Below are 10,688 nucleotides of genomic sequence, written 5' to 3' on the forward strand. Positions count from 1 at the left end.
TAAACAATACATTTTAACACCCAGTCTCACATTACCAGAATCAGAAAGTGACTTGGACAAGGGCCAAATTGTGATGGCTGGAGGGCTGGTCAGAGCAACTATAAAAACTGCACCTCTTGTGGGATGATCCTGGTCTGCAGTGGGCAGGACCTACCAAAGGTATTTTAATTAAGGAAAACTCGTGAACTGGTGACATGGTCATGGGTGCCTGGTGCACATGTGGTGGAAACCAGGACCAGAATAAATAATAATAAAAAAATCCATCCAATATGACTCAAATAAATGTAAAATTCTCATAGCATTGTTTTTTTTTTTTTTTTTTTACTTTAAAAACTTTTAAAAGCTTTTCAAATATCTTCCAATGTCATAAATATGAAAAAGAGAGGGTATACTATGATAAAATGTACTGTTTATCTGCATGTCTTGGACTGTGAAGAGAAAACCAGAGCACCTGGGGAACACTCAGCAAGCACGAGGAGCACATGCACACAGACCCGAGGTGGGACATTTATGAGTAAACAAACTTATTGTTGTTATGTTTACTATTCACATAGATCTTATTTTATTATTAATAACAAAAATTACAATATTGAAAGAATAACACAATACTAAAAGCATAACACAAGTCTCTAAGAATTATACAATTAACTATCGACAGTTATTAGAACAGAAAAAAAGAATATATACAGTATAAGCAAACTTAACAAAGAATATATAAATAAATAACAACAATAGACAGAGTAAACAAACAAATAAGTAACTAAGAAAAAAATAATAAACTGACTAAATGGGAAAAAAAAAGTTCACATAGATCGATGGTTTCCAAACTTCTCAACGGTGACGTAACACCTTCCCAGAATTCATAGTCGTGCACATGCGCACATCAGACACTGCTCTGGTCCTTTTCTCGCTCCGTGTGGAACGATTAGCATCGTGCGATGTAAGGCCCGTCTTCCTCTACATATTTATTACGTTTTTAGTGTATATTTCGGGTTAAAATTTCAATTGTTTGGGTATATAAGGTTTAAAATTTGTGCTATACAGGTTTCCAGGTTAATATGGAGTATATTTAGAGTATTTATTTAACACTTTGACCGCGTGCCTCCTCATGCCTGTGAGCGCTGTGTGGACCTGCGTTCAACTGGCTAAAGCTAAAGCTAGCACAGAGCACAGCTCCAGAGCCAACGCACGACAACTCATTATATACTGTTCCATTGTTTAGTATTAGTTGTTTCTTTCAAAAGTATAAAAGGTTATAATTTAATTAATATAAAACTAGGATTGTGGCTAGCACTAAAATTGAGCTAGCTCCCACTAGCTAACTTTTCGTAAAAACTGGATCAGGAAGTGAACAGCAAAGGAGGAAAACCTGGAGAACCTTAATCATACTTTACCTGTTGGCATTTTACGGGTTTTCCGTGTTTTTTTAAAAATGTTTTTGTGAAAAAAAACTTGTTCGTTGTTGCTGACCAATCATCTGCTTTGAAATTAGTGACGTCACATATGTACAGAATATTTCCTTATGACGTAAAGTAAAATATGGCCGCCGCCGAGACAAATGTATATGTAACATCTAAATACTTGGAGCACAATAAAAAATAATCCACTTTTGTCTTCACCTTAGCAATCAACATGCAGCTTTTCGTGCGTGCACAGAACCTGCACACCCTCGAGGTGACAGGACACGAGACTGTCCAGGATATCAAGGTGAGAAACACTCATCCTATTTATTATTTAAATAATAAGTGAATTAGATCTCTACTAGCTTCTGATCTTTGTAATGCATGTAAGTCATGACCATGATGATGGTACGTGTTAAAATATAAAACATTACCTGGTGTGCTGTAAAAAGGATGACTATAACCTATAGGGTGATTCTAGATAATTCTTCCTCTTATACCATGTATACAATTTTCCCAGTTACTAAAGTAAAAATGTAAATATTACAATTTAATTAAGGTTTATAGAGAAAGTGTTTATAAATTGTTTAAAAGATTAGGTAATGTGGTGCATTATTTATTGTTGTATTTCATTTTGATGGTTTGTTTTTTGTGAAACCTGAGCTATGGGAGTGAATTAATCATTTTGTTGACCATTTTGTCAGCCTTATGAAGAGACTTTCACAGTACCTCTGTTAATCTTTATCTTGTTTGCCCTATTCGGACTGAACCGTTATTTTGATGTTACAGTTTAAAAAAATCCCACAGAAGCATTTGAAGAAAAAGGGATTCTATTGAAAATACAATTAATTGATCACAAACTGTATGAGGAGCATTTTTAAAAATTTCCTGCATCAGGAAGTATTTGGAGTAGCAGGGTCACTCGTATACCCACACACAGCCAGACAGTTATAATTATTATGAAGTGAAAGAGTATGTAATTCTTTCTGTAATCGTCCCAGGTTGGTTGGGAAAAAGTACAGTCTAGGCTTATCCGCATGGTTTTGGAGGTCAAGGTGTGCTTGTAAAATAGGACTCCTGCCCCAGGAATTGAATCCTGTCTAGGGGGCTGTTAAAAAGCTGTATAGAATTTTGAACACCTTTTAAGCAGCCATATTTGAGTGTTGGTATACAGTCAATGTCGTCAGTCACCCTCACATCGAATATATAACTACAGTGTTTTTTAGCCTGTATAGAGAGAAGTGAATGCTGCAAGTGTTGTTTATACAGTCATTGTTAACTATGTGTTTGTGTCTCGCAGGCCCATGTTCAGACTCTAGAGGGTCTGTGTGTGGAGGATCAGGTGCTTCTTCTGTCTGGCACCCCTCTCGAAGATGCTGCTTCCCTTGTGAGCTGTGGTATTTCAGAGCACTGCACTCTGGAGGTTGTTGGCAGGCTTCTGGGAGGTAAGTACGTGTAGGTTAGAAACCAGTGTTTGCTGTGCAGATCTTTATTTTTAAACTTTTGAGCCACAGGTAGTGTTTAAGGAACTGTTACTGCAGTTTTAGTGTTACTTGTAAATTAGTGCAGATTACTGGAGCCACAGGTTGTAATGCCAGTGAAATTTGATTTGGCCCCTGCTCAGTGGAATGAAAATCTTTCGATTGAGAATGAAAGAAAAGTAACAGGTCTTGCTTTATCCTCTCCTCTGTCTAGGTAAGGTCCACGGTTCTTTGGCTCGTGCTGGAAAAGTACGAGGACAGACACCCAAGGTAAGAGCAAAGGGCTCTTATTTAAAAATAATTTAAATTGAGCATAATTAAGTTCAGGGAAAAAAGATTGTAAAAAGCCTTCTCCCTTAAAATGAAAAATAAATTAGTTTTAGATTTCTCTTGCAAGTTATACACCGATTATGGTCTGCCTTCTGTAAGCTGTGTTTACTTCAGACATGACCGCGTGAACAGAAAGCAGAAAACGTCATATCCCCTCTCTTTCTTCCTGCTTTTAGGTGGACAAGCAGGAGAAGAAGAAGAAGAAGACAGGCCGTGCTAAGCGTCGCATCCAGTACAACCGTCGCTTTGTCAATGTGGTGCCCACCTTTGGAAAGAAGAAGGGTCCCAATGCCAACTCTTAAATAATTCTCTGTAACATGTGTTAATAAAGTTGCAGGTTATATACACAGCTTTGTACTTGGCAATTTTTATTGTTCACATTTAAAGCATATTATAGTAACCTAAACCAGGGAGACATCAAGCAAGAAGCAGGGAAACGTTCACACAGACATTTGATTTTAATTTATTTTTATTATTCATTTCTTAAACAACAAAAGCCAACAATGCAAAATAATGTGAGATCACATGGTTGCAAATGAGCTCCTGCTGCCACCTGTAATATTGAGTACTTTTGCAGTGTATTAGAATACTGAGGTTAACATGAAGGCTGGCTCCAACACGAACTTGAGTTCTGCTGAAAGGAGAATGTTCGACATCCTAATCAATGGACACCAATTCAACCTCAAAAATAAGTTTGGCATTTGGTGGGATTCTGGTATCTAAATTAAGGAAAAAGGTGCAGTAGTATTGTGATTCTGCAAACGTGTTAATGTCCACAAAATAAATCTCACATTGTGACCACAGAGACTGTAAACTTAATTTATCTGGAAACATTTATCCTTCATTAACAAAAGTTTAAATTTGTTTAAAATTTGCCCATTCAACATTAAATGCTTCACATTATTGTAGTTATACTATTCCATAGTATAACTCCATAGTAGGGCCATATGAACACATTTTTAAACCATGTATAATCATTAGGGATGGGACAATAGATTTTTTTTTTCCTTGATAGGATTTGAAACACTGATGTTTGGGATATTTAATTTTTTTTTGCACTGATTTGAAAAAAAGCAATACACGCAGCAAAGAGCAAATATTTTCAGTAGTTTTTATAGCATGTGTTAATGATTTCTGCATTCACTGTCTAAGAACGTCCAAGTCTTGTGCTGATTTCTTTAGTCTGGATTTAATCACTGAGGAAACACTTTCTGCCTAATGTGTTATTTAAAACAGCCAATCAGAATTAATGTCCCCCAGTTTCTGATTGGCTGCTTTTGTGTCAATCAAAGGAAGGGCTGGAATACTAGGGGCATGGGATCACGCAAGTGTGTTTAAGTGAGCACAGATACAGTTCGTGATACCGAGGGGCTCTGTATCGTGACTCCTGACATATTTAGAGAAAACATAATACTACTAGATAACTGTTGAAGTGTGTATACATTTTTGGGCTCCTCTGTAGATACATTATAAGATGCAGTATTTGCAAAAAAGGAGATTTTCGATCAGGAATGAGTCACAAATATAATGCCACACCTTAGCTGCAGTATATCATACAAATATTTATGACGTCCTACAAAATGTAATGTTTCAGGTCTACTTGAAAAAAAAAAACAAAGTTATCCGAGTAATGGAAAACCCAGTTTTGCATTTCGATGCATGAAATTTTTATATTTTCTCATTCAAATTCTAAAAAGTTGATATTTCCATAAGGTAACTTTTACCGTGAGTCTCTGCTGTCAGTTCATTGTAAGTGAGCTTTAATAAAACTAACTTTTCCAACACTGTTTAGGCTTCAGTGCGGAGAACTTTGCATGTGCAAATCCTTGGTGGTTTTAATGTTATGGCTGAACAGTGTATAAATTTACATTTGGCAGACGCGACTAACATTTTTTATCTTCTTATACAACTTAACAGTTGAGGGTTAGGGGCTTTGCTCAAGAGCCCAACAGTGGTAACTTGGTGGTTGTGGGGTTTGAACCTGGGACCTTATGATCCTTAGTCCAATGTCGTGCCCCCTGGGCGACCCCTGCCCTATACATTTTAATTAACTTGAAAAAAAAGGAAAAGGGATGCTATTGCAGGATTGTCTGTAAGTGGTATAAGTGCTAACACAAAATAATTGGTTTCCTGAAAACACAATGAACATAAACATAAGTTGGGAGGAAAATCACCAGGGATCTGCTGACATGATAAGAATTTTATAAAAAGTATAATTTATTATAATTATTATTTTAGATTTTCTTACAATTCTAATCAAACCTGTGCTCCTGCCACCCATGATGCTGCACTGCCTGCCGATGTGTGACTACAATTAGATTAGAGTGTAGGATTATAGAGAAATTACATTAACGCCTCAAATGCAGTGTCAGTGTAGCAATACATGAATCGCCAGACATCGCTGGACCGATTTTTCTCCCTCATTTCTAATCAAAGTATGACATATTGTTTTTTGCCAAACTATTTTGGTATCAGCGTAATACAACGTTCCTGGATGTGAAAATTATTAACATCTAACCAGTAAAACTAAGTCTGCTTCTCATGTTGGCAATGTCTCATCACCTTCATCTGAGCTGAAAGAAAAAACTGGAACTGTGGGTGAAGTACAGTCTAAACAAAAATTCAATTAAGTGAAAGGATACTTAGAATCAGGAACACCCTTTTTACCGTAGGCCCATTCGGGATCAATTTCCAAGCGCGCAGTTTCACCTTTACTCATGGTCAGGAGTCCCTCATCCCACTGCAGGTTCATTTTTGATTGAGAGTGTGTAAAAATCTTTACGAGAAATAGATAAATACTGAGATATTTATATGATGATCAACAGAAAACACTCACCCCTTTGATAACTTTGCCCATGCCAACTTTAAAGGAAAGTGGTTTGGCCTGCTTCTTTTTCCGTGCTCCTGCAAAGAACAGTCACGGTCAGTTATTGTTCACTATGCATTCATGGCACAGTGTATTTCTCTTTGACATTCAGAATTTCACTCCGCTTTAAATTTGGAACTGAATATGAATACACACTGCCTGGCCAAAAAAGACCACCATTTCAAAAGGGTCAAATTGTTGGCAAAGAAAAAAATCTAGGGAGATTTGAAATGACTGGAAGCCTTCAACACATTATAAAAAATCCAGTAGGGTAATGCTGAACCATCAACTTTGTGGAATAAATGTGGTAGAGAAAAAAAAAATCATTTAAAGTTGCACTGTTAAAAATCACTTAAAGTTGCACTGTTAAAAAAACAACAACAGTAAAGACCTTAGCAAAGTTGAATAGTAAAGGGAAGAGCATTTCCATACACACACAGTGTAATGAGAACTCACAGGATTGGAACTAAACAGCTGTATAGACATAATTATTTGTTAATGACTTCAGTTTTCTAGGGAGCATAAAGACTGTACTTTGGAATAATGTGGAAAAAGGGTCATGTGGTCTAATGAGTTCAGATTATCCCATTTCAGAGCGATTGGGGCGTCAGGGTCAGAAGGGAAATTTGCACTCATCATGCCTAGTGTTCTACTGTACAAGCCACTGGAGACAGTGTTATGATCTGCGGTTGGTTCAGTTGGTCCGCTCTAGGCTCAGCAATGTTGTGGCAAGAAAATAAAGTCAGCTAAATGTAATAAAAGGAACTGGTCTAACTTCATTTTTTTGGCCAGGCAGTGTATGTTTGTTAATCAACAGATAATGTGTTCTAAATGGATGGAAATAGAGATATTCATTATTCTATACTCTCTAAAGAGTGATGGAGCTGCACTTTATTTCTTTTTGTCTTAAAACTGTCTCACCTACTCCTATGTATACAAACTTGTGCTTGTCATCTAGTACATCCCCAATAGCCAAGCCTCTACATCTCTGCTGTAACACTAAACAAATGAGACTTATACACACTAGATTGCTAAAAGTAGGCAGACAGCTGATCGTTTGCACCTATTTGTAAATTACAAATTTCACAAACAGTTATAGGATTTTTTAAAATGATTTTTGATTACAAATTTCCTTCAACCAAGCGTGTCTAGAATGACAGTGCACAATGTGAGTTTTATAAGATGAATCAGAACCCCGACCACACCCCAGGCCTCCTCAACCGTCATCTTGTGACAGAATGTATTTTTTGGTCTTTTTTTCAAGCCAAATGCCTGTGAATGTTTAAGCTTAACACACAGGTATAAACACTGACTAAAAACACAAATATTGTTGTTATGATGATGTTAATACAACCTGCAGGAATGTTGGTATCAAAAACAGTGCCATCTTCAAGCGTGCCAGTATACCAACATGCCACTGTGTCACCCTTTTTGGGAAAGTTAGTCTTGTCTCCTTTCTTCAACACTGACTTTGTAAACTTAGGAGGACCCTGTGCAAAGAAAAACACTATATTTTTAAATGCTAAACTGTAATTTTAATAAAAGTCACATACAGTAGCACAACTGTAATAGCGTACAGTAAAGCTTGTGTCTACCTCATCTACAACTTCTGTCTTTGTTTCTTTGGGCTTCTCATCGATCTTCACAGCTTTTACCTCTTCAGTCACCTGCTCCACTTCCGTGCCTTTAAACCTCTGCCAACACCGGCACAAGACGTCAACTTGTCATGGACTGAATCTTAATGTTGGTTTTTTTAATGGATAAAAGAAAATGCATAATAAAATCCCTTTTCAGGGATGATGAACAAATTTAACAATATAGTATTTACCTTGCTCTCAAACAGCTGGTTGTAGGCGACAACAAGTTGCTCCTTTTTAGCAGTCTTTGCAACATTCTTGATGTTTCCCATGAGCTTGTGCTCAGCAAGAAACTGGAAGCACAGAGAAATGCTGAGCAATCTCACTCACACTAACGACCAAAACATGTTATCGGTGCTAAAAAGTGTCTCATCTAGGTGTAAAAGTGAATTTTCAGATAGGATCATATAACACGAATTTATTATAATACTTCATATTTCTTATCTCGCGATCCATGCTTCGTTTTTAAAAAAAAAATATGCATACACATTTGTTTTTTCAAATTGTCATTCAGATTTAACCTGGCCAATTGAGATTCCACACGAAAAGACATAAACCTAAAAAAAGTGTATTATTATAAAATGTAAAATTGTTAAAATATGGGACACTAATAATTTTTTTGGTATTTTACAAAGCACTGAGTTAGCTTTTATTGTATTTTTTAAAATGGTATATGTGTTAAGAATGAATTGATTTGCAGAATTTTAAATGCTTAAAAATATAAAATAGGAAAATGCTTAAATTTGCTTGGAATGCTTAAATTTAAACAACAATTTTACAGGTCACATGCTTCTAGAAGCTTACACCAATTTTGTCATCAATAATTAAAGAAATATGAATAATTTGTATTTTAAATTATTATCGTTTGAAGATTGACTTCCAAATAGCTTCATATACACCTTAGTAGTTAAGCATTGTAACCATTATGTTCTACCCTACTTAGTGCACGCAGTAAGGGACTGCTGTAGGTTTGACATGCACACTCTGTGAGGGGTAGCCGTCCCATGTTAGCATTGAATCATTTACAGAATAAAGCAATGGTTTATACAAACTCTGCGAGCATAAATATCAACTGTGAATACCGATTGTGTTGCATTGTCCTGGAGAAATTTGATAAGGTCTTTTTTGGGTACTTCGTCACTGTTCAGTTTCTCATCGCTCCACTCTCGTGTCGGTTCAGCAGCCATTTTGCTTTCGAACTCTGCGAACTCTGACCTCCTGCCGAACAGCCAATCAGATTGCTCTGTGCTCGCCTAGGATGTTACATCTATCGATTTTTTTTTTAGCATCTTTATTTTAAATATATATTTTATATGTGCACTCTTAAAGCGCCAAATGGGTTTATATTAAAATAAATAAATAAATCAAGCAATGTATTGGTCACTGATTTGTTCTGCTCTGCCTTTGCCATAAGAGAGACTCAGTTTGTGTGAATTAGCTTTTGTTCTGTAGATGGAGCCAAAGAAACAAGTTCTAAACTCACTTACTCACTCGCTCATTGTTTATACCGCTTTCAGGGTCGTGGGGAGCCTGGAGCCTATCCAGGACTAGGGTACGAGGAGGGGTACACACTTGACAGGGTGCCACACACACACACACACACACACTTAAGAAAGCCACTTAGCCTAATCTGCATGTCTTTAGACTGTGGGAGTAAACCGGAGAACCCGGAGGAAACCCACCAAGCACCGGGAGAACAGGCCACACACACAGGCCTGAGATGGAAATCGAACCTTGCAGGAAAAAAAAATCATCAAGCACAATTAAACCTACAAAATAGAACAGACTCACACAAAAAGAACAAAACAGGTGACTTTTTCCAGTACAATTTCAGTCAGCCGGTGTCCATGATATCCCCAGATTTATGTTTTTGGCTGACAGGTGTGATCACAATGCAGCTGTAGCCTAACCCCTCTAAGGTCCAATGCTTTGTGCTTGTTGAGATGCTTTTCTGCTCACCATGGTTGTAAAGAGTGACCTTCCTGGCAGCATAAACCAATCTGGCCATTTTCTTTTGATATCTCTTATCAACAAGGCATATACACTACCATGCAAAGGTTTAGACACACAGTGTGATTCCATTGTCATTCCTGATTTTTATTTTTTTCCTACATCATAAAACAATGCTGAAGGCATCCAAAATATGCAATAATCGTCTTTAATCAGTTTATACTGATATGTTTCGGCTACTTATGTTATGTTGTTCTGTAAATCCTTCATAACAGCTTTAATCTGAGTTGCTGTTAATTGGTGATTTTTAAGGCTGGTAACTCTAAATGAACTTCTTCTCTGCAGTGAAGGTAAGTTTTGGTGTTGTTTTCCTAGGATGATCTCCACCAATTTTTGGAGGAGTACATGTCATCAGTGACCAGCTACACGGTACAAGTGCACCGATGACATCACTGTCCCCAAGAACATCATCTCATGACCCAACCAGAAACCGTGGATTCCTGCGGCGGTGATGCCCTAAGAACAGCAAGTGCCAAACTTTCCTGGGCCATCAGAGAGGCGAAGCCCAGAGAATCCAGAAACACTTCAGTGACAGTGGAGACACACAGCACATGTGGCAGGGCATACAAGCCATCACAAACTACAGGATGACATCACCTGCCTGTGACGGTGAAGGCTCCCCTCCAGATGTGCTGAACAACTTGTCGACACTCGGTTCGACATGTAGAACGATGTGACGGCGATGAAGACCAACCCCCCCTCCCTCCGAACAACCAGGTACTGTGTCTCACTACAGCTGATGTGAGGAAAACTCTATGCAGAGTCAACCCAGGCAAAGCTGCTGGACCAGACAACATCTAGGCCTCTTAGTTAGCTAGTTAGTTTCTCTGTTAATTTATGTTGTAAATTTATGTTGTATGTAGCACCTTGGTCCTGGAGGAACGTTGTTTCGTTTCACTGTGTACTAACTGTATATGGTTTAAGTGACAATGACGCCTACTTGAGCTTGAACTTGATGAAAGCC

At 37.5% G+C, this 10,688-nt stretch overlaps 2 protein-coding genes across 2 annotated transcripts; one reads left to right on the forward strand and one right to left on the reverse strand.

Annotated features, from left to right (window-relative positions):
- The first annotated feature begins 858 nt into the window (after nt 1-858).
- faua (FAU ubiquitin like and ribosomal protein S30 fusion a) lies at nt 859-3,558 on the forward strand. The gene is made up of 5 exons (XM_053489454.1): nt 859-940; nt 1,625-1,707; nt 2,701-2,845; nt 3,096-3,151; nt 3,388-3,558. Exons 2-5 carry the CDS (start codon nt 1,633-1,635, stop codon nt 3,511-3,513), a joined length of 402 nt encoding a protein of 133 aa, XP_053345429.1. The 5' UTR covers nt 859-940; nt 1,625-1,632; the 3' UTR covers nt 3,514-3,558.
- Nucleotides 3,559-3,662: 104 nt separating this feature from the next.
- fkbp3 (FKBP prolyl isomerase 3) lies at nt 3,663-8,913 on the reverse strand. The gene is made up of 7 exons (XM_053489453.1): nt 8,797-8,913; nt 7,906-8,007; nt 7,673-7,771; nt 7,432-7,567; nt 6,048-6,115; nt 5,854-5,951; nt 3,663-3,923 (listed from the first exon to the last, which is right to left on the reverse strand). The coding sequence occupies exons 1-7, from the start codon at nt 8,899-8,901 to the stop codon at nt 3,869-3,871; spliced, it is 663 nt and encodes a 220-aa protein (XP_053345428.1). The 5' UTR covers nt 8,902-8,913; the 3' UTR covers nt 3,663-3,868.
- Between the last annotated feature and the right edge of the window lie 1,775 nt (nt 8,914-10,688).

Source organism: Clarias gariepinus, chromosome 27, assembly GCF_024256425.1.
Source record: "Clarias gariepinus isolate MV-2021 ecotype Netherlands chromosome 27, CGAR_prim_01v2, whole genome shotgun sequence".
Taxonomy (NCBI): Eukaryota; Metazoa; Chordata; class Actinopteri; order Siluriformes; family Clariidae; genus Clarias; species Clarias gariepinus.